General features: G+C 36.0%; 2 protein-coding genes across 3 annotated transcripts in view; both read left to right on the plus strand.

The window, feature by feature from the left end:
- The window catches only part of LOC120542158 (protocadherin gamma-C3-like), a 37,180-nt gene extending 17,897 nt beyond the window's left edge, over positions 1-19,283 (plus strand). For both annotated transcript variants that reach the window (XR_005636163.1, XM_039774395.1), the window contains exon 2: positions 17,532-19,283. The gene's annotated coding sequence lies outside the window, so the exon portion shown is untranslated. The remainder of the gene's footprint in view (positions 1-17,531) is intronic.
- Positions 19,284-20,399: 1,116 nt separating this feature from the next.
- LOC120543279 (protocadherin alpha-C2-like) lies at positions 20,400-22,760 on the plus strand. The gene has a single exon (XM_039776313.1). It carries the CDS (start codon positions 20,400-20,402, stop codon positions 22,758-22,760), a length of 2,361 nt encoding a protein of 786 aa, XP_039632247.1.
- Positions 22,761-24,717: the final 1,957 nt, after the last annotated feature.

Genomic DNA, 24,717 nt, shown 5'->3' on the forward strand with positions numbered 1-24,717 from the left:
ACGTCTTTGCTTTTAAGAACAGTTGTTTACATAATCTTGAAATAGTTCTGGAAAACTCCCTTCAGATATTTAGTATTGAGAAAATCTTGGATGTTAATGACAATGCTCCAAATTTCTCGTTCAGTGCAACTCAAATAAATATTTCTTGATTAAGAAATATGGCTAGATTAATATCACGGTCAACATAACTGATACAAACGATAATGCACCAAAATTTAATAGAAAGGTTCATGAAACAAATGTGCCAGAAAATCCAGAGACGTTTATGAAGGCTCCAGTGTATAGTTGTTGTATTCATTTAATCTTCACAGTGCAGGAGAGGGGCGAATGAAATTTATTTTAGATCCTAGAAAAGGAAAGATAACTCTAAATTGGCCCTAGTGTGTGCTTGGTGTGTGGGTGTGTTTGTGTGTGTCCTGTGGTGGTTTGGCACCCAGCCCAGGATTGGTTCCTGCCTTGTGCCCTGTGTTGGCTGGGATTGGCTCCAGCAGACCCCCGTGACCCTGTATTCGGATTCAGCGGGTTAGAAAATGGATGGATGGATGAACTGTAACTGATGTCTTAGACTTTGAACAGTCTCATCAGTTTGAATTGTTTGTTTAAGTCAAGGACAACGCATCAAGGCCAGTGACAAGGAACTGCAAAGTAATAATAAAAATAATTGATATCCGTGACAATGCTCCTGTACTGTCTCCTATGTTAAAAACCAATTGGCACAATTATCACGGTCTTTACTGTCGGGATGTGGACTCGGGCGCCAGTGTTGAAGTAGACTGTTATATCTCAGGTAATGCTGATTTTGAACTCAAGCGTTCAATGGAAAATTAGTATACCTTGGTGACAGCGAATCTTTTGGATAGAGAAACAACTCCTAGTCTTAACACAAGTATCATGATCAAGGATAAAGGAATACCTTTTCTGTCTAATAATACAACCATTTATTTAAACCTGCTGGATGTAAATGATAATACGCCTCAGTTTATAATGACGTCATACGAAATACCCGTTTCGGAAAACATCATCCCTGGCACCCGGCTCTGCTCCTTAAAAGCCAAAGATCTAGATGATATTAAAAATAGCGCTACAAAAATTCCATAGTAAAGAATCACTTCAACATGACCTCTAAAAAATATTTTTATTCATGTATACAACGGAAATACTTAGCGCTGTAGTCTTTCGACTATGAAAAAGAAACATTCTACAACAGAGTAGTGAAAAACAATAACTCGGAAGAGTCAGCTGTTTCTCATCTGATATGCTTTAAACGCATATGGTTCTTATAAGAAATACACGCTACAGCACTCGAGGAAAAGCAATTCTGTCTTATATCATAAATGACACGAAAATGGAAACAGACGTTTTAAAGTCTTGAAGAAACACATTTCATATGAATTGCAGATTAAGCATGAGTTCTTTCTATTTCTTTCTTCATTGCTAAATTAAATGATTATTACTATATATGAAGTAATTATTTGCAAAGTACTTCCATTAGTGTGTTTGAATTGATTTGCAAGTTTTCTTTTAGCCAAATGTAATTTTATGGTTTAATGATACACAAACACACACATCACACACAATCTATTTATCGGTAGTTGCTATATGCTTGGAAATGTTAATGATGGTTTCCAACATTACTTTAATAAATCCCTTTAAATAGATAGCACAAGGTATTGTTAGTTTAAGTTGGTAGCAAATTTAAGGCATCTGATATGCTTTTTTAATAGGTCATTTAGAAATATTTTTTTCTTTTGACACATATTTAAATATGGGCATTATTAGAAGCATTTACTTGCCTTGTCACTTCTTTTGTGGAATTTGAATATGTAATATTCTGTGCTGAACAGTCTACCATAATATGTTTGCAATGTACTAAGTAGCATATATTTTCTTTAAACTACATTATTTATTGCTTATTATTTTTATGTACATTATCCCTATTAAGTTTATGTTTTCTTGATGGATCCTTGTTACTTTAAGCAGGCGACAATGCTCCATCTTCGACTTTTAGCATCTTACTTGTTCTGAATGCAAAGTAATTAATTTTCAACTGAAGGTGCTTCTTGAATACAGCTGTAGACTAACTATATTGCATGAGCCAATGTAACATTTCCACATTCATCCACTTTCTGGTCAGTTCTTGCTGGTCATGTTCATCGAGGCATAAATCAACTGTCATTGAAGCAAAGTATGAGTCGTGTTTTGCTCTTTAGGAGAAAACCTGTAACTGTATAAGAGGTGAGATGAGAAATTAAAATCTTGAAATATAGTGTTGAGCAAAGGTGATGTAATGTGAAATAGAACCATAAAAGATTTCCTGTTCTTTTGGAGAAAGTGATACACTGTATTTATTGATTTTAATGGAAATGAATCTATTTTGAAGATGTCTTATATTTCAACAATCTTGGAAGTGTTAGTGATGTTCTCACTAATGGTGGTGTTGTTAATGTCACAGGATGCAAATCATTTGCAGACAACATAGTTTAGTCACATTGAAAAGAAAGCAGAGTGTAATTATTATGCAAACTTCTCATTGAAACATACTGTATATCAGGTTCAAGTTAATATTTCTAAAATGTAACATTTCTAAACTTCTCTAGTAAAGACGTTAATTTTCTGTTCTCATTTTATCTAGTAGGGAATTGTAGGGAATTAGGCCTAATCCTGGAACAACAGGCAAAGTCCAGGCACATTGCCCTCAAAGTCTTGCAATTTTTCTCACAGTTAGGGTGCAAGATTTTAAGGAAGAAATTTGTTTTATATAGTCCATATATATAGTCTGACGTATTAAGTGACTCTAAGCAGATTACATAATGTAACTTGCTTCAGTTGTAAAATTGTCATAATTGATCAATTTTAATGCATAGTTATCTGTTTGAGTATGTCTTATGAAAAGATATGTAAAGATTGCACAGTACTTTGTCAACCCATAAATGCATATATTTCCTGAAGCCTCCAATTCTAATTCAGGATTATGTTTATCCTGGCAGTGCTGAGGACATTTAGGAAACCAGTCATGAATGGGGGAACCTGTTTGTTACAACACCTCCGTCCCTCACTCACTCACTCACTCCACTGTCATCAGAATGTGAGAGAAAGTACATAAAGAAAACCTATGCATACACAGGGAGAATATGGAAATGTGACACAAACTGCATACACAATAATCAGTAAAATCCATTCATGCGCACTTTGCACTCAATCTTTGTCAATTTATATTTGTTATTCAATATTCAGTAAGAGCTGATCTTCTTTTGAAATGCGGGTGAAAACTGGAGTACTTGGGGAAAATGTGAACAAACTTTGTGAGAATAGAATGATTAGTTTCAGAAGGTACTCTGCCCTCTTTAAAATTATTGTTCCAAAATTACACTTTACTCGATTGTGTGGTTCTTTGTACACAGAACACATGACAAGGAGCCATTTTATTCTTGGAAAAGTTTTTTTTTTTTAATATTTGTAATTGGTTCTTTGAGCCTTGAAATAGTTCCTGATATGTGAACAAAATAGAAATCTTTAATGTATAGTAAGCAACTTATCAAGAAACCCCAAAGTTAGCCTGAGATATTGTAAGCACTGAGAGTCCCTTTAAAATCAAGAAGCTACCGGGATTTCACTTATTATCTCTTTATGAAACCTGTTACAGATCTAAATAAAAAAAAAAATCTTTCTGGAGCCCCCATATAGGTGACTCTTTTGAGAACCAAAAGTGGTTTCCATATGGCATTTCTCTAAAGAACCACTTTGGTACCTTGATATGTAAGAGTGTAGAAAACCCAGCCACAAAGGATGCACAGACCAGTGTGTTTCTTCGTGCCAGTCCCAAGCCTGGATAAATGGAGAGGGTTACGTCAGGAAGGCCATCTGGTGTAAACTTTTGCCAAATCCATATGCGGACAGATGATCTGCTGTGGCAACCCCTAACGGGAGCAGCCGAAAGAAGAAAAGGAAGATATGTAAGACTGTAGCTGAAACTCAAATTAATCAAAGTCCAAGCACTGCAACCCAGTGCCACTCATACAAAATTTAACTGATTTTTTAACTGGTTGAAAAACATAAACAAAGACCCAAAATGATAAATGGGACACTATTGTTTGTATTTTTTGTTTCAGACAGTTCTTTCTGCACCAAGACACAATGTTCTCTACCTAACTTGTCTTTTCTGTCTCACCTCATTTATCAATACATCCCATAAGTACAAAGTCATCTAAAAATTTCTGCAAGTGAGAAGAGAAAAGAGAAGAGAAAAGGATACAAGGCTGTTCCTTGTGGTGTTCCAGTGTTACTAATACAGTTCTTGAGTCTCACAAACTGTAACCTGCCCAATAGATAGTCCATTATTCAGGACACCACAGGTTCATCCACCTGCATACTGTATCTCGGAGCTTATCCCTTAATGGAGATGGCTAGATTGTATGAAAGGCACTGGAGAAATCAAAAGACATAATCCTCACAATGCTGCCTGCTTTGTCAAGGTGACAATACACCTTGTGAATCCAAAGTAACTTACAAAGAGGTGAACATAATCAAATAAACGTTACAGGAGAAGGTGACAAAATTGATCATCACAAGTGAAGATCTCAGAAGAAAATACAAGCCAGTTACAAATTAATCCAGTTAAAAGTTAATATCAGATAGACAAAAATTCGCTAAACACATAGTTATTCAAGTTCTTCTTAATCAAAGTAAGGGATATAGAAGTTTTAATGGAGGTGGGCAGCTTGTTTCACCAGCTAGGAACTTCACATGAAGAGTCTGGACTGATATTTGGTGACATCACTAGATGATGTTTATCAGCTGACCTGAGTGGTCAGGATGGGTATAGGACCGCAAAAATATCACTATAATACACTTAATATCACTTAATACACGCCATTACAAGAAGAGAAAGTGAGGAGTGCTTGCCTCAGCTGGTTTTTGTACAAGATTTGCTGCTGCATTTTTAATCATCTACAGTGACTTAGTGACACATGCTGGCACATCTGCCAGCACAAAGTTGCAGTAGTCCAAAAATGACATGACCTAAGCCTGGACCAGGGAGTTGTGCTGCATACCTTTTAGATATGGTCTGATCTTATTTGAAATTATATAGACTGAATCGGCAAATTGAGAGAACAGCATGTTCTCTGATGGACAGCTGGACATCAATCATTGCACCAAGGTTGCATACCAACTTGACAGAAGCATGATGATGAGCCAAGCTGAGCAGAGACAGGGTTCTGGGATAAAAAGGAGGTCTGTCTTTGAGAAATTGAGGTAGAGATGGTGTTCCTTCATCCAGGTTGCAATATCAGTGAGACATACACAGATTCTAGATTATACCATTTTGTTCTCCAGAAAGAACAACAGGCAGCTACATATCATTAGCATAGCACTGAAAAGAAGAACTATGGGGCTCAACCAGCCAAGTGAAGCAGTGAATGGTGAGGCCCCAGCACTAATCCTTGGTGTATCCCCATGCTTGTATGGTGCTCTCTTGACCTCTCGCCATGCCAGGACCCACAATTGGATCTGCCCAAGAGTTAGGAATGGTGGTTAACTATGTTGATGGTAAGGTACAGATTTAGCAACATATTAAGTCTGAGTATGAAATTTCAAGAGGTAACTGTTAAACTGGGTTTCTGGCATATACTTTGACTAAGGAGAAGAACTTAGAAGAGAATTGGCACAAACTGTATGAAAATGAAGATCACATATATGTCTGTAAATGGCACACATCATGAAAGTTCATACATACAACCTTCCATTTTCTAAATCCTCTCAATACATTGTAAGTCTTAAAATACTTATGCAGTACAAAATACTTATGAAAAATATATTTGTATGATTACTGAATATATTGTACTTACTTAATTTTGCTTTTAACACAAAAGCAGATTTATTTTTTTTTTTTAAATATATAAAATTAGCTCTGAAATTCAAACTTTTTATGCTGCATTTTAAATATTCTATGCTTGTGGATTTAAAATTATAAAATATAATTAAAAAAATGACCAAATTCACATCTATAACATATCTCTCTATATATAAAAAAAAGTCCTGGAATGTAAAAGCCAGGCGACGAGACGTGATCTTCTCGGAAGTTCTCGAAAGACATTTTAAAGACCCGCCAAGAGATTGTCCCAGGGCAGTCTCGCGGGGACGTGGAACATAAGAGTCTTCAAGACACACCCTTCTTATCAATTAAGAGCTCAGACAGCCAGCAAAACATTCAGTCATGTAAAGTCATGCTCTCAGCAAAGAAGAAAGAGCAGTGCGGAAAAAAGAGATACATATGCAGAGAAAGGTACATAATATGAAAGCAGTTACAGTCGAATGTATTTTAGCGTCCCGGCCAAGCTAAAGCCTTTTTTGTTTTAAGTGACTGTTAGTTTGAGGGAGGGCAGAGTACACCACGGCAGACTGATAGCTGGGTGCTGATTGATGCAGTAAGGGGGAGGCGAGACCTGTGGAAGGAAAGGTTGGTGGGGGTGCTAGAAAGTTGTGTTTGGGGTTACACAGTCGGTGATTCTTAAAGTAGAACTTTTGTGACACTTTATTACGTCATTCGCTACAGTATCAAAAAAAAAAAAGATAGCACAGATTGCATTGACGCAAACAAAAGGAAATTAGTTTAAGTCAGAGAATTTCAAAAACGGGGTTTAACTCACATGCATTTATTGGTTACTTTGCAAAAACAAAACTATTAACTGCTAATGATGTGAATACAACAACAACAACATTTATTTATATAGCACATTTTCATACAAACAGTAGCTCAAAGTGCTTTACATATTAAAGAATAGAAAAATGAAAGACACAATTATAAAACAAAATAAATCAACATTAACATCGAATAAGAGTAAGGTTCAATGGCCAGGGGGGACAGAAAAACAAAAAAACTCCAGACGGCTGGAGAAAAATAAAATCTGTAGGGATTCCAGACCATGAGACCACCCAGTCCCCTCTGGGCATTCTACCTAACATAAATGAAACAGTCCTCTTTGGATTTAGGATTCTCACGGAAGGGCTTGATGATGATGATGGTCATGTAGACTTCTGCCTTTTAATCCGTCCATCATTGTTGGAGCATCATGAAGCTTTGAGTAGGTGGTGGTGGCGCAGGCCACCACCACAAAAAAACCAGAAAAAGAAACAGAAAAGAGAGTAGGGGTCAGTAGCGATTTTAGAGCCACCTTGAATAGTTATTTTGAGGAAATTGAACATATAGAGTATCAGGATTAATTTCGTTTAGAATCGTTTTGTCTGTGCTGAAATTCCAAACAGAGAAACCTTTCCTACATTATGGTACAAAAGTCATTAAACACAAGTCTCACAGACCTCATTTAAAAGATTCAGCATGCTGGGACACGAACGATTCCAAATATTGTTTTCACAGAAGTTCTGAAATAAAAGTGAAACTAATGAAATAGCAACAATTCAAAGAAAAAACATCTTACAAGAGCGTATCCGGAAAACCAAACATGGGGGTTGGCGAACGAAGCGAGCAGGGGGCGATGCTTAAGTATATTAAAGTAAATATTGTATATATTGTATTATACCTACTTTCAGAATTCAGTGCAAGCGTTCTTTAACATGAATTGACCACACTTCATGTCATTTGTAAAGCAACAAAAAGAGTGAAATAATCAGACATTCAATAGAATAATTTTAGTTCCGAACAGACCATCGTTTCTCAACCTCATAGTGTCGCTGTTGACTAGTAATACTGAGAAATTTCTGTAGGATTACATTCAAGCTGTCAACAAAGACAGACGGATTTTTTTCTTTTACTGGCATCATTTCTCTTAAAACATTCACCTTTAAGGCATACGCATTATTTTGTTTTTATTCCAAAGATATAGGTTATTCTTTTTTTTTTTTTTGGAGATGAACAGGTCAGTGAATCTATTTGTAATACTTTTTTCAGATATCAGATTTATTTTGCTTGAAGATACGTTATTCTATTCCAGAGGAAGTGCAGGAAGGACCAATAATCGGAAAAGTAGTTTTAGATGTCGGGCTGTTGTGCTCAGTACCAGCAATATTTCTAAACGAGGACTACAAATTGCTTTTGGTCGTGGCACACAATATCTAGATCAGGTCCGGTTCTACCGGTCGTACAAAGGGTGCATGCACGAAGGCGGCCGAACATAGAGGACGGGGCTCGTCTTTTTCCGTCGAATGTCGGTAACTTGTTTCAAAGAAAATCAGGCAAGTCACGACACGCGAACTGTGTCAGCTCAAGTACACAGCACATCAGTCCAAAGTTTTTGTGGTGTTAATCGGAATTTTACTGATGAATTCGTTAAATGCGTAAGTCAAGTTTTCTTCTACATACGAAGAAATTTTCTTTATTTTTCTGACATTAAGGAAATTGCGAAAATGTTTAATTTTAAATACACTGGTTTAGAAAACGAGTGAAGGCATTATAGGGTGAGGGCGCGGCTTAAAGCAAATGACACGATGTCGGCTTCGCCTCTAGAACCGGGCCTGATCTAGATGTACACAAAGCAAATGGTAATTTGGTTATTAGTGGAAAAAAATGAAAAAGAAGATATTTATGCATTTAAAGATTATTGCTTACTTAATCTAGAAGTCGTATGTGAAAATCAGCTTCATATACGCCTCGAGATTCCGTTTTAGTGTAAGTCGCATAAATATTTCAGAATCAAAATTGAGAACGGAAAAAAATTTGCTGGTGAAGGCCGTGGATCCTGATGTCGGTAATATTTAAGTGTGCAGTTATATAAACGAAATTCTGTTATGTCAAAATTGACACGCAGAATTGGAGGGATTAATCTTGAAATGCAAGCGGTGCATAATTTAGTTCTAACGGGAGTGTGGAATTCCTGCATGGTCTGGTTCGAGTAATGTCACAGTTACCATACTTGATGGAAACGATAATTTTTTAGCAGGGATGTTTATGAAGTAAATATACCTGAAAGCACGTTTATTATAGGGGCCGCTATTTTAAACGTAAACGCAACAGGCACTGATGAGAGTTCCATCTCAGGGCTGTTATACTCATTTTATCCTCTTTCCTATGAAGAAGCATTGAAAGGGTCCAGTTTAGACTGCAGATCTGGAGATATTTGAGTTAATGATAATCTGGATTTCGAGCGTACTAATCAATTTAGTTAGTTGTGGAAGCGAAATATAACGGACCGAATTCAATGACTGGCCACTAAAAAGTAATGATACAACTAATCGACAGTAATGACAATTATCCTGAAATAACTGTCACCTCGATGAAGAGTTCAGTATTGGAAGACGTGCCCACTGGCATTAGCAATCGCACTTTTTAGTGTCGCATATTTGGACTCTGAGTACAATGGCATGATTGACTGCTATAAATCAGACAGTGTTAATTTTGAATTTCGGGAAACTGTGTAAAATTATTATGTGTTGCTGACTACAGAGTAATATATTCAAGTTTCAGTATCACTATTAGTGTCAAAGATAAATACTCCCTCTCTCAAATAAACAACTTTCGTTAAACCTTTTCGGTGTACATAGTAATCCGCCTTCGTTTACACGAGATTCTATACTTATTTGTAATACTCATTTCAGAAATGAACATCCCTGGAACCAGACTACGGTCCTTAACTACCAGTGATATCGACGCAGATCAGAATGGCGCTCTGAAGTATTCAATACAACATTATTACTCTTGTAATGACTAATACTATACCACAAACAAATATTTTATGTTAGCCAGGACAATGGATATATATATATATATATATATATATATATATATATATATATATATATATATATATATATATATATATATATATATATATATATATATACACACACACACACTCCAGTCCTTCGATTGTGAAAAAAAGGATATTCTATACTTTTAATATTGTGGTCAGAGACTCTGGCAGTCTTCAGTGAAGCAGTATCATGTGACAATAAAAGTTCTTCATGAAAACGATAACACCCGGTTATTGTTTCACCCTGGCGTCTAGTCAGTGACACGATTTCTAGCTTCTAGCTTGTGACTCTAGCTCGGGACAATGTAAATCCGTCACTTTCTTCTACTGTTACTATCCCCGTGTCAAAACTGGATTCAGAATCGAAAGTCTAAATGAGCAACTGGAAGCAGAGAAATTCTTATCCTTTAACATGTATTTGTTGACCGGGCAGCGCTTGCTTCATTTTTGTTGATCATCAGTATAATAGTCTGTGTTACATATACATGTCATCATTATAGACCTGAAGACAAAACAAAATCAGCACGCCGGATTTGCTGCTAAAGCCAAAGTGATTCAATGATTTCAGAGCTACCACAAAACTCGACGCTGATATCGAGTGACGCTTATTGGCACAGCGTCCCTTTAGCTGACTCAGTAAAAGGAAAGATGTGTGTGAGTCAAACCTTGCCCGACTGATCAAGTTTCATTGTTTCAAATCTAGAGAGGAATACGGAACAAAAAGCGATAAACGAAGCAGATGCAATACCAATTCAATTTCGGAACGCCACGGCTGCACGTTTGCTAGCTCTGTTCACCTGTTTCATAAACCTGGATGGAGGTTAAATTTGGACGTTCTCCGTCTGTCGTGGGTCGTTCCTCCATGAGTACAAATTGCTCATCCTAAAGTATTGCTTGTTTAGGTTGATTGGATACAGCTATTTGACACAAACACACTACTACCTGTAGACTCAAGTGGAATGTCTTTGCAGCTTCCGTCAAGGGTTGGTTGTACGAGAATGTTCTTGAAATGGGCTCATATACACGTTTAGGGAAAGGGTGCGTTGGAAAAATTAATAACTAGTTTTTTTCAAGCTTTGCCTCCGACTGAATAAGTAACCTTTGTAAAAAATAAGTTAATTACATTGTAAAACGAAATGTATAAGCTTTCTATTAGTAGTTAAAAAGTTTTTGTAAGATCTATGATATTGTATCCGAAATATAATATTTTATTAATGCGTATTGGTTACTGGAGTGTTCTCGATAAATGAAGGACAGCTATGACGAAAAAGTACATTTTATTTGAGGAAATGTAAATTAGGCTAAGGAAATATAGGTATTGCAGTTATGGCTAAAGGTAAAATATTGCAAACGATATGAAACCCTTTTCTTGCAGACACCATAAAGTCATTCTTCCACTGGTGATCACCTCACACTCGTTATTTTAGACAGCGACACTCTCGGTAGGCGCTCTCAGTGATGTAAAGTCTGAAACTATCTTTAAAACTCAGGCTGAAAAACACAATCGTTAATAGACGCTTGCAAAGGAAGTTCTCAAACTCTTAAGAGTATATATAAAGTATATATTAATGCAGCACTTTTGCAAAACTTTAATGTCTAATTTAAATGTCTTTCCATACGTTTGTGCACTTAAGTTAAACGCAATCACTCTATCAGTGTCTGTACATTGAGTATATTAACACATGCCGTTTTGAGTTTCAATTATAACTATAAACAGCTGCAGGACGCTCGCTTTTACTTTTAGATTTGGAGTATCTATACGAACTCTGTCATTGCACGACTGGTGTTTCATCTTTGAGAGTCTCCTTGCAGTGCTTTTGTACGGAGGCATTTGCTCGGAGAGTATATAGTCCATAAGTATTCATGCAACGTAGAGTTGATTACTCTTCTAAAATCACTGGTTGATAAATCCTATTTGTGAATTCAGTCTGCCTTTCCAGACTGAAATGTAAAGAGATTCAGATCATTCCTGACCTGTTACACTCTGTACACCTTCTGTTCACCCTCCTTCCACTTGTGAATGACTTTGGCCAATCAAGAATGCACTTCCAGATTCTATAAAAGTATAGTTACCCACAATATGGTGCATGCAGAAGATTTTCAGAAGCGTTTTTGTTAAACTGATTTCTTGGGGATTGTTGGAGAATAATAGTTACTGTGTTGCTACAGTAGCCTGTGATAATATTGTTATTAGACTGTTTGGTACATTCCTACCTCCACCCCCTATTTAATTAATACATATTGGTATGTCCCTAGCTCCCTTTTTCCTATTAGCGCTGCTTTAGTCTTTGCTATACCTTCCGCCATATTGTATTTTAGGTTAAGGAAAGTATCGTTCTTTTACCTTCGAGGTGTTTATGGTTTTCACGTCCTAGTACTTGTATGACTTCTTGCCAGAAATCTATATTAAAGTATACGGATTCTCAGCCTTGACCTTCTTGGTGAGTAAAACTATCTGTTCACGTTCACTAAAACCTTTGAGATGACGCACACTCCGTACGGACTGGATCTTGGGAGAGAAGCCTCGCTAACACGGCGTTCGGGGACAGAATAGTTACTGTTTTTATATTTTAAGCATTTTTGTATATGTGTTTCACCGGCTGATCTCTATTTCTGTTCACAGATGTTTGGTAAGTTTAAATTATTCTGTTGAAAAAGAATGACCTCTGAAGGACTGGTGTCTATAGAGCTTTAGACAGTTGTAGTATAAAGCTTTTAAATAAGTTACTGCTTTTATTATAAATATCCTGCCACATGGTTGAAAGGTAATCATCTGAGAAAAGGAAAATTACCTTGTTATAAACATACTCACTAATCATGGTGCCAGATAGTGTGGAGATATGTTTCATGTTGAGTAGCACATGCAAGTAAGAATCTTACTGTTTTTTGTACTGTACAGATCAGAATAATGAACCTATAAGCTTGATTATGTTCCATTCCATTTATGTTTAAATTCAAGACAGGTATTATGGGTGAAGACATGAAGATGAAGTTTAGAAAGCATCCATCCATCCATTATCCATCCCGCTATATCCTAACACATGGTCACGGGGATCTGCTGGAACTAATCCCAGCCAACACAGGCCACAAGGCATGAACAAACAGGACGCATGCACACACACACCAAGCACACACTTGGGACAATTTAGGATCGCCAACTCTGGGAGGAAACCGGAGCAAATCCCTGCAGACACGGTAAGAACATGCAGACTCCACGCAGGGAGGACCCGGGAAGCAAAACCAGGTCTTCTTACTGCGAGGCAGCAGCGCTACCACTGCGCCACTATGCTACTATGCCGCCCTTTAAATGCAAAGAAACAAAATTCATTTATGATTGTCAAAATGATTTTTAATGTCTAAAAATGCCTGAACTTAGCAACGTCATATACAGCACGTTTAGTTTAGGTTTACATGTAACACAGACTATTAAAATGATTAATAAAAAAGCAAGCCACTTGAAGTCAGTTTCTGCATTACAGCTTCAGAAAAGCCTCTGCTTGATCATTGTCCAGGGCATTCATACAGGCATGCAGTGTCATGAAGCTGTTTTTACATATGGCTGTGAAAGCATTCAAACGTAAGTTAAATATAAATATCTTTTCTTTAGTAACATTTTTTCTTTGTCTTAAAGTTTCTGCTGTTATGGGTATATATTGGTTGTCTGCAGTTACTACTAAGGACACATTTCTAAGGAGCACTCTCCCCCGCTACACACACATGAAAAACATTATTACTCCATTGACAATCAACAAAGTCTGCGATTTTGTAATGTAAAGAGTTTAGTGAGTCTGAGGCTTTTAAAGTTCAGACTTCAATGATTTTCTTTTCTGAATAAAAATTGGTGAAGCAAAGATATAACATTGCTGCATTTATATATATAGACATATATTATAATATATATATATATTGCTTATTCTGAACATCATTCATCGTTCGGACTAGTTTTCTAAGGTGAAATAGTTTTGTACTTTGAAATATTAAAATATATTAGAAAAATAAATTTAAATAACTACTGTATTTCTACACTTTTACGAGATAACAGATACATCCCCAAATGCGTGTTATACCAGAGGTCTAAAACGATTAAATGACTGCTGTATTGCTTATGGCATACTAATTAAAATTATGCTGCTGAATTTGTAAATGGAGAGTATCCTAACTGAAAATGTTGCAATAGACACGTGGTGAATATATTGTAGATTCTAAAATTTTAAGAAAACAAATCAATGCAAATTAAACTCTGTTCTTGCGTTGTTTAAATAGCCTATTCAATTAATTTCCGGTGGACAGCGCTTTGGTGCTGAAATGCTTCTATTACGCCTGCAGCATGCATTTGAAGTAATTTCTTTCAGAACACATAGAACCGTACATCCATAAACTATCAAGTCAGTAAGCTTGAATTCAATTGTTTGTAGTACAAAAATGAAGAATGCTTAATATTCTGTAGTATTAGTACCACCCCGTTTTTTTCAACAATGTAATTTATACCATAACAGTATATTTTATGAAAGAGAAAGGCTAACGACAACTTTATTGTTTCACCCTGGCACCCTTAGGGGATTTACACTGGTGAGCAGAACGTGCGAGGCTCTCTCTTTAACTTTCTTGAAATTAGTGACACTCGGAATGTTTGTGAGAATCGTTGTGTGGCATCGCCGGATCAGCAGGTCATGAGACGTCTATACAAGGTTAATTCTATACAGTTCTCATCATTTAGGCAGGTGGAAATCTGTCGCTTTTTGTCACCGTCTACGTAGACATCAACATTCTTTCAGCAGAAACAAAAACACACCACAGACGTGAAAGAAAGAAAAAGAAGTATATAAAACATATTTACAAAGTATAAGTGAGGATGAAATAATATAACTTTTTTTAAAAAATAGACAGTTACATTCTGACCTTCTGTAAAAATATAAAGCAGACGGCAGTGCCCTATTCTTTTTACATTATGAGATATGCTGAGGATGACTACTTACTCACTAAACCGCTCAGTTACCAGAGCTTGCAATGCCATGCTAACCGAAGTGACTTATATAGAATCATAATTTACAGATTTGATTTATTTGTATGGAATAATATTATCTGAAAATATGTGATGGAACTACTGTATTCCATCTTTGCTCACCGTCACTGTCAACAAATTAATCACGTGCAGCGTTCTTTTTAGTTTTGCGCCGCAAAGGTTTGCTTTCACAGACTGGATCTTAAGTTCTTTGTACATTTCATGCATACTTTATTTACTGTAATTTTCCCAAATTCATCATTTTTTTACTGTTTCTTATCGGACCTCTATTTTTTTACTAAACCAATTCAATCGGTATTAAAATTTCCATCTTCTGTTACAGTCATTAAAGCGCGCAGCATTTCAGCTCATTGGCACAACAGGTAACAATATGTGACTAAATAACAGGTTATTGATTTTTACATTTTTGTATAATCTCACGGGGAGTGATTGTAATGTGGGAAGTGTGGTGCCCTGAAGAAGGACTGACAAGAAGACTGACTTTTCTCTTTTACTGTTTTAAAAATGAATGATACAAGATTACACTCTCTGCATGATTAAACCAAACCATTCAGAAAAAATCATTCTGTACAAGATTAAACAACCTTTTAAAATAAAGTTAAGGGGTGACTTGCCCCTTTTACTTTTCTTGTAGCAGCACTATAGTAATCTCTAGAGTATTGAGGTGTTACTGCAAGGAGGTGACCATTCCCCTTTTTTAACTTTCAACTTACTTTAAATTAATACTAATGGAAACAAAGTTAAGCAATTGTTACAAACATAAATGACAGGGAAAACCGAAAGAAAAAATACTGGTAATTGTTGACACGGAAATAGAAATTATGAAAAGGGCTGATATTTATGTAAAGGTAGAATGAGATAGCACACATGTATTTAACATTGTGATGAGGTCATGCTGTACCATCCATGCACGAAACATCTCTGTGAGTGTTGAAATCTTCTAACATGTTTTCACAACAACTCCGTTTTTAAAAATCTAAATAAAAGAATTTACGTATAACAACTTCAATTACTGGATTCAGAAAGTATTCAGACTTGTTCACTTTTTTCACATTTATTCCACGTTGCAGGCAAATGCTAAAATCTTTTAAATTCTATATATTAATAAGCACTTAATATCCTGGAATGATAAAAACTAAACAGAAATTTCTCTTGATGTTCAAAAACGTTTAATCTGATTCTGATGAGGCTTTGTGTTTGCCAGACCTCCTGTCAGAGGTTAAAATTCAAGATCTAGTTGATGGTGGAGAAAACTGCAGTCAATGATGCCTTGGCTATCTTTGCAATTTCCCTAAAGGAAAGGCCTACATGTTTAATAATAATAATAATAATAATAATAATAATAATAATAATAATAATAATAATAATAATAATAATAATAATACTTTTATTTTTATTTCTCTTGCTCAAAATGCTTCAGTGAAACTGAAAATGAACAGCAGGGAATGTATTGGATTTAAATAATAATCCACATAAAACACTAAATAAAGATGCATACCGATTGTACAATGCTCTGAATATAGAATAAGAGACAATAAATCAAAATAAAACTATAAAAGATAAAAGATATTACAAGAAAACCCTGAACAAATTACATAATTTGTGATACAAATAAAAATTATCCTGAGTATCTGGACAAAGACGGAAAAACTTAAGGAAAGAGTCAGAATGTCAGGGTGAGTTAAATGCCTTCCTGGACAAATGAGTTTTAATTTTGTTTGATGAATTGAGTCACCTGATTTCCAAAGTCTCGGGGGTAATCGATCTGATGGCTTTGTCAAAATCGGTTGACCTCAGTGAGTGAACAGGAGCATAGTGATGGAGGATGTTACTGATGTAGTCCAGTTCAAAACCGTTTAAAGTTTATAGGTTAGTAGAATTTTGCTGTTATAGTGGCCTACCTTTTTTGCTTTGTTAATTGCCTTTTTCTGACCAGAATGAAAGTAATATACAGTGCACAACTGTACAAATAATAATTCAGAATGTGTAAAAATATACTTTGTTCCTGGATTACCTTCATAAAGACAGTGGGTTTATAAATAGTCAACAGACATTGGGACACCTAGGAATTTTTTGCATCAACTTTCCAGGCTTAATAATACTCCGTTGCCACAGGAAAACTCAAAGATTTTTAGCCTATTATTTGTTCCCTAAAAAGGTCTTTTTATAACTACATAGAAAATTACATAATTGTTCAGTTTTCAGTGACCTAAATGTTTTAGTATAACCTCTGGAAGTTTATTGGTTATCTTTGCACCACTGGGAAAAATGAATTAATAAAAAAAAAAAAAAAACAATCAAAGAGAGTTATTGATTTAAAACAATGGTAATAAGAATATTTATTTTTACATTTTTTATGAATATAAATTAAACAATGATATCAATTATAGACAAAATGAATCACGATTTTTGAAACTAGTTGGATCAAATGTACAGTCACATGGAGTCCTCCTATTACTGGAATTATAAAGCGGTGTAGTCTGCATTTTTCCAATATTTTCTCAAACAAATCCACAACTGATACCTTAATCATAGCTGCCCAAAATTATCACTGCCTGTTCTTAATTTTATGTGACAACTAATCTTTTCATATTATCTGTGTGAATGAAGATAGTTTATATTTCACAACCACTCATGCCTATTATATTTAATTACAACATCTGTAACAGAAACTTTATTGTGAAAATATAAAACTGAAATAGACAGAAATAAACAAAATATATTACTTACCATGAACAACAAAAAATGTTGATACTCTTGTTGCTGATTCTGTAGCAATGTTCTTTTTTTTCTTTCTTTATGAGGCTGGAGTGCTGGCCCGTTTCTCATCCCCCACCCACACTCCTATTCCTGGACTTCGGACTAGACAACGGTGAAGTTAATTCTTTGTTTAGACTGGGGAGAGATCTCAGTGCTGATGCTGATGGTGTGAGTGCAGTATTCATCAAGAACTAGAATGGCAAGGTCCTGGTGTCAGAAGGAGAGCAAAATGCAAGGTGGGTGGAGCACTTCAAAGATACCCTCTACCAATCAGATCTAAGAACCTTTATTGATTTCAATATGGAGGTTGCAATGGCATATACTTGTTGTGAATATGAGTGAAATAGAGAAACAAACAAACAAAAAAAAAAAGTCATCAAGACACTCAAGAGTAGCAAAGCAGCTGGATTGCACCAGAACTGTTGAAGCATGGAGGGCAGATTACTGCTGAAATGTTTACACAATTGTTTAACATGATTTGGGGAACAGAGTTTGTTCCTGAAGACTGGAAAAAGGATAGGTTTATAAAACTCCCCAAAAGGGTGAGCTTGACATCTGCATTAACTGGGGATATATAACATTGAAGTCGGTAACTGGGAAAATGTTCTCATTTGTTCTACTAAACAGAGTCAAGGTCAAAGCAGATGAGAGACTCCAAGAGGAACAGGCCAGCTTCAAAGTGGGCTGGTCAGGCAGTGAACATATCCTTCAATTAAGGAACATAATTTAAACAGAGCTATGAATTAAACAAGAAGGTCTATACATCAACTTTACTGATTTCAGAAAATCATTCAAGAGCATACATCATGAGACAGTCTGGGAAATAGCAAGGTTGTAAGGAGTTCCTGGACAATTTCTTAGCATCTTTTGAATTCTGTATCTGAATTAGAAAGGGTTGTATAAGAACAGGAACAGGAAATAACAATCTTTTCAACATTATCACAGGCATTCTCCAGGGCTGCATTTATCCTAATCAACAGCTGGATTGGTTCTAAATGAGATTCTTACTTAGGTTGATGGGGGTTACCTGGCAAATCAGAGTCAGCATGGAAAAGGACAGAACAATAGTTTGTAAGTGAAATGGTAGAAGAAAAACAAAAAAGGAGGCAGGGTTGCACCTTGAGAATTCCAGAAGGAAGACACCCCAGGACTGCATTAGAATGGGATCTACCAGGAGGAAATAGAAAAAGGATTACCAATAAAAACATGGAAAAGGACAGTAATAAATTACATGATGGAGATGGGTGTGACCTGCAATGAAGCAAAAATCATGGCAATGGACTGAGACCAACGGACGGCAACGGACGGTCGATGTTGCTGCCTAGTGAACTTCTGCATGTTGGAGGAACTAAGTGCAAGTCTAAGTAATGAACAACAGAAAAGTGTGTCATGTGATGTAGTGATTATCACAGCAGTTTCATAGCTAGACTTAATGTTTACTGTGTGTGAAGTTTGCAAATTGTTTCTGGCTCCATGAGTGTTTTACAAGGTATTCCAAAGATTTCCCACATATACAAACTTAAATGTATTGAACTATTTGGTGTTTTCATTGTGATGCTGTTATATTCTATGAATGTTTTCTCCCCTCTGCCTAGTTCTGCCAGACGAGAATCCATCTACTCGAGGTTCATGCAATGAGAAAACAGGTTTGGGTCAAGGGAAAAAAATGAAAAAATGAAAACAAAAACTGAAATCCTGATGGAATATTTACTGAGGATACCTGAATATTAATAGTTTAGTATAATATAATAAGTATTTATTAGATATGACAGCAACTAATAAATGATTTAAAAATGCATTTGCTTTCCTCTAATGTAAGTTACTTTAAGTTAGCGTTACATACTCAGTAATATATAGGTAAATGATATCCATCCATCCACTATCCAACCCGGTATATCCCAACCACAGGGCAACGGGGGTCCGCTGGAGCCAATCCCAGCCAACACAGGGCACAAGGCAGGAAACAAACCCCGGGCAGGACGCCAGCCCACTGCAGTAGATAAATGATAAATTATCTAAAATATAGCAGAAATATTAAGTCAAGTTAATTAGGCCTTTACCTCCCAGCAAGAGCACACTGAGATCATAATTAGTTGGGCTGTTTTAAAAAGTTGACTGAAAGTATCTTTTACATTGAAATAATTTTGCCCCCCATCCCCATAATACATGGAAATAAACATGTTTTCTTTTTAGTTCTTACATCAGCATGCAATCAATAGCTTTATATTCATAATAAAGCTTAAGATACAGCACATTTTTGCATACAGACATAAAACATTGTTTTAGGTAAATTACAAACATCCAAATATTTTGAAACAGGACATGAAAACCTTATAAAGTAATTTTTCATTTTATTTGTGGAAGCATTATGAACTGAAAAGAGAAAAATAAAGTGAACAGCAGACCAAATGTATTGTGTGAATTGTACTCGAGAATGCCTGTATGTTTTGGGAGAGTGTTAATACATCTTTAACAATGCTGCTATTTTTTTTAAAGATGCCATGGGTGCCCAACAAGGATACATCAAATACAATTGATATTTGTATTCTATCGCTAATGAGTTAAGAACACAATCCTAACTTTTCTAATCAAAAAATGGGCCACAAATGTTATAATCCAGCCAAATACCATAACATTAATTTGCCAAACAGGGTAGGTGCAGTTTTAATTTAATGGGAAAGTATCTTCCTCGGCCTCATAGTGTCGCTGTTGACTAATCATACAGAGAAAATAAAGCTTAGATGCGATTTGAAGCAGGCGGAGAACAAAGACAAGCACAGATGTATTTTCGAAATTTCATCTCTGAAAGGATATTCAGCTGAAAGATCGGCCATACTGGATATTTTACAGACATTTTTATTGTGCCTCGGAAGATGCACAGGTCAGTAAATCTTATTTTAATACTATGTAAGATGGCAACTATATATTGCCTGAAAATTCGTTATTCTGTTCCCGAGGAAATGCAGGAGGAAGCAGTAATTGGAAATATAGCTTCCGATATCGGTCTGGACACTAGCACCCTTTATAAACGTGGGCTACGGATTGCTTTGGGGAGTGGAAAGCATTATCTGGATGTTAACAAAATAAACGGACAAATTTTCATTAAGAGAAAAATCGATCGAGAAAATATTTGCGCATTCAAAGATGAATGCATACTTAATCTTGAAACTTTACTTGAAAATCCACTGCAGATGTTTAGCGTTGAGGTAGAAATTTTAGATGTGAATGATAATGCCCCGAGATTTCCTTTCACCGTACGTCGCATAAACATTTCAGAAGCAAAGCTCAAAGGCGACAGATTTTTGTTAGTGAAGGCAGTGGACCCCGATATAGGCAACAACTCGGTATGTAATTATAAACTGAGCGAAAATTTGTATTTTGAGATCGCCGTCAAGACTTGGAAAGATGGTTCAGTGTCAGCTGATTTATTAATTAAGGAGGCACTCGACAGAGAACAGCAAGCCGAACACAATTTAATTCTGACGGCATTGGATTGCGGAAAACCAGCATTGTCTGGCTCGATTAATATCACAGTCGTCATACTTGACGACAACGACAATGCTCCAATATTTGAAAGAGAGGTATATCATGTAGAGGTTTCAGAAAAGACATCAACTGGTACCACGTTTATTACGATAAATGCGACAGATGCTGATGAAGGCTCAAACGCTGAGTTATTCTATTCATTTAATCCTCACACCTCTGAGGAGGCCCAAATGAAATTTCGTTTGAATTCCAGGACAGGTGAGCTCATTGTTAATGAACCACTGGATTTCGAAGAAGCTTCCTTATATGAGTTATTTGTGCAAGCAAACGATAACGGGCCAAATCCTATGACTGGACACTGCAAAGTAATAATAAAAGTCGTCGACAGCAACGACAACCAGCCGGAAATCATAGTTGCCTCATCGCAGAGTTCAGTATCTGAAGATGTACCCTTAGGCACAGTCATTGCACTATTTAGTGTCACAGATCTGGACTCTGGGAACAATGGCAAGGTAAACTGTCATATATCAAGCAATAATGAATTTGAACTTCAGCAAACTATGGCTAATGTTTATGCTCTCGTGACTGCAGAGCTTTTGGATCGAGAAAGAAAATCTAGCTTCAATATCACTATTGTAGTCAAGGATGAAGGAACTCCTCCCCTAGCAAACAACAAAACAATTTGTTTAAATGTGTTGGATGTAAACGACAACGCGCCATCGTTTTCGCGTGCTTCATTTGAAATTCCAGTTCCTGAAAACAACATCCCCGGTACTCTGCTCTGTTCCATTACTGCAGTGGATCCTGATGCGAACCTGAACGGCGTTTTGAAATATTACATAGAAGAAAAAAATAACTCCAATAACACCTTCATGAAAATTTTTTCCATTAATCGTGACAACGGAAACATTTACTCACTGCAGTCCTTCGACTATGAAAAACTGACATTCTATATTTTTAATGTGGTAGCTAAAGACTCTGGCACTCCTCAGCTAAGCAGCAGCGTGACTGTCAAGATAACTGTCCTTGATGAAAACGATAACACACCGGTTATTGTTTCACCTTGGCGCCCTCATGGGTCAATAGTTAGCGATATAATTCCGAGGTCGGCTGAAGAAGGATATTTAGTGACCAAAGTTATAGCAATTGATGACGACTCGGTTCAAAATTCACGAATTACTTACCATTTACTTCAAGTAACTGACCAAACATTATTTACGTTAAACCAGTACAGTGGGGAGCTTCGAACCAGAAGGCGCTTTGGCGTTCGAGACTCTTCCAAACAAAGACTTGTGATTCAAGCCCGGGACAATGGCAATCCTTCACTGTCGTCCACAGTTACAATCCTCATATCAAGATCTGACCCGGAAGTCGATGTTCTTCTGACAATAAATGATGAGGTAGAGACGGAGTACGTATCAACTTTAAACATTTATTTGATGATCGGTCTCGCTTCGGCTTCATTTCTGCTTATTTTAACAATAGTGATCTGTGCTGCGCTTAAATGTCAACAAAGTCCATCTGAAGACAGTCAAAAATCAGCACATCGGATTAGCTGTTACAGCCAAAGGGATTCAATGATTTCTGACCTGCCGGCACATTCAACTTTATATTCGAGCGACGCTTACTGGCACAGCGTGCTTTTAGCGGAATCAAGAAAAGGAAAAATGCTGGTGAGACAGTCAATGCCCAATGGAACTGGTTTCATTGTGTCAAGTTTGGAGAGGCACCCAGAGCAGGGAACGATAAGCGAATTAGCAGACACACCGATTCAGGTAAGGCCCTAACAGAAAATTTATCAAGGATTTATTTATTCATTTTTTCATTTATATTGTAGACAATAGTAACGAATTTATACACCAGTAAAGAGAAAATGTTTTGTGGAAAGTATTTTGTGGTACTGTTTTTCCAAATTGGCAATAAAGACTTCTAGAATGATTACAATTTAATTTTTATGTTAATTCAGACCGCGTTTTTGCTGCTGTATTGCATTAAAATACACATTGAAGTTTCCTTTTATAAATGAACATTTAAATTTACATATACATTACTTAAGGAACAGGTCATACAGTTTAGTTAATTATTTATCTAAAAAGATAAGACAATGGAGTACAGGATGGTTCAGTAGACACTTCAACAAAATTAAAAAAAAAATGCAAATTAATAAATAACATTCCACAAGATTAAATGTACAAGCTCTCATTGCAGGCAACATCTTCGATTTCCTTTAGTGAAATGGGTATATCATAGTTTGTGACAGTCTGCCATGAAATCATCTTACTCATCCATTATCCAAACCCTTTTTGTCAATGAAATTGTTCTGTACACTCTTAAAAATCCTCGTTCTTTATTGCCTCTATATGGTTCATTACTGGGTGGTGCGATTCCTCATAGAGTCATTGCTTGACTAAGCACCATTTTATTCTGGGAAGGATTCTTTGCATATGACGTTGGTTCTTTGTGCTTTGAAAAACATACCAAAATATAGGAAAAAATAAAATACAATGAAAACATAAGCTAAAACTAAACATTTCATGTATGGTAGGCTGCAGGACACTAACAGATTAAGAAAAACCTGAACTTAGCCTGGGGTATTGCATGCAGGAAGAGTCTTTTTAATATCATGAGACATTGGTATATTTCACAAATCTGTTACCATCTATGTGTGGTCATTCACTGTATGGAGCCCATTGTGGGTCAAATAAATAAATGGTTCTTTCTGGAACCTTCATTTGGATGGTCTTTTGGGATCCAAAAATGGTTCCCCTATATGGCATCGCTCTCAAAAACCACTCAGGGACCTTTATTATTTAGAGTGTAGGTTGTAATTCAGAAATAAATTAAGACTTTACTAGTGCTTTGTAAGTGCTATGAAGACCCAAAGAAGTGTTTGTTAAGGCCTAATGTAGTAAATGAGTAGTACAGTAGATTCAGGACCTAACATAAAGTGTTATCATATTTAGCTTAAAAACTACCCTTTTTGTTCACATGTTCTCATCTCTTCAAAATGACACTCACACCCATGAACAGTTGGAAAGAAAGTTAAAAACATTTAGAAAACTGTGATTTTTGTTTTTCAAATTTGATGGAAAGTATCCTGCTATAAAAAATAAAGTACAGTCAAGGCACATTCAGCATGTTTTTGCTTGCACAACAGCATATGAACCATTACATGAACTTGCAACTAATTTTACATTCCACACAAGACAGATATACATGTTAAAAGAGACTATTAAAATTTAAGTAGTATTTTGCAGACTAATTATTGATATTGAACAAATATAACTTGAATGACCAAGTTGGTTTATCTTCATCAAATTAATTGAGATGACTAAGTATACTAAAAGTGTTGTGTTAATTCTGTTCAATATTATTTTTAATTAATTAGTCTTAGCTTTTTATTTTATTATTTTTTGAGTCAGTGTTACAAAATGTATTCAAGTTAATTTTTTTTGTCTAGTTATGTTAAATGGCAACTCCTCTTGTGAATTTACCTATAAAGAGGCAGGAACATTTTGCCTTAATTATTTTTTTATAAATCCTGTACATGATTTTTTTTTTCCACTGTTACCATTATCCCTGTGATATGTAACACTTCCACCTGCTGCACATACGGCTTTAGCTCTGGTGGCACTTGGAACAGCTTCTGTGGCAGAAAGAGTGATAATAATGGTAAATACCTGGAAATAGAAAGCAATCTGTCATGTTATAATTGTGAAAGTTCTTCAGAAATGGCCAGTTGAC

This window comes from Polypterus senegalus, chromosome 13 (assembly GCF_016835505.1).
Source record: "Polypterus senegalus isolate Bchr_013 chromosome 13, ASM1683550v1, whole genome shotgun sequence".
Lineage (NCBI taxonomy): Eukaryota > Metazoa > Chordata > Cladistia > Polypteriformes > Polypteridae > Polypterus > Polypterus senegalus.

Excerpts from the sequence above, each read along its gene's own strand:
- LOC120543279 (XM_039776313.1), top strand. The coding sequence starts at position 20,400 with ATGGCAACTATATATTGCCTGAAAATTCGTTATTCTGTTCCCGAGGAA.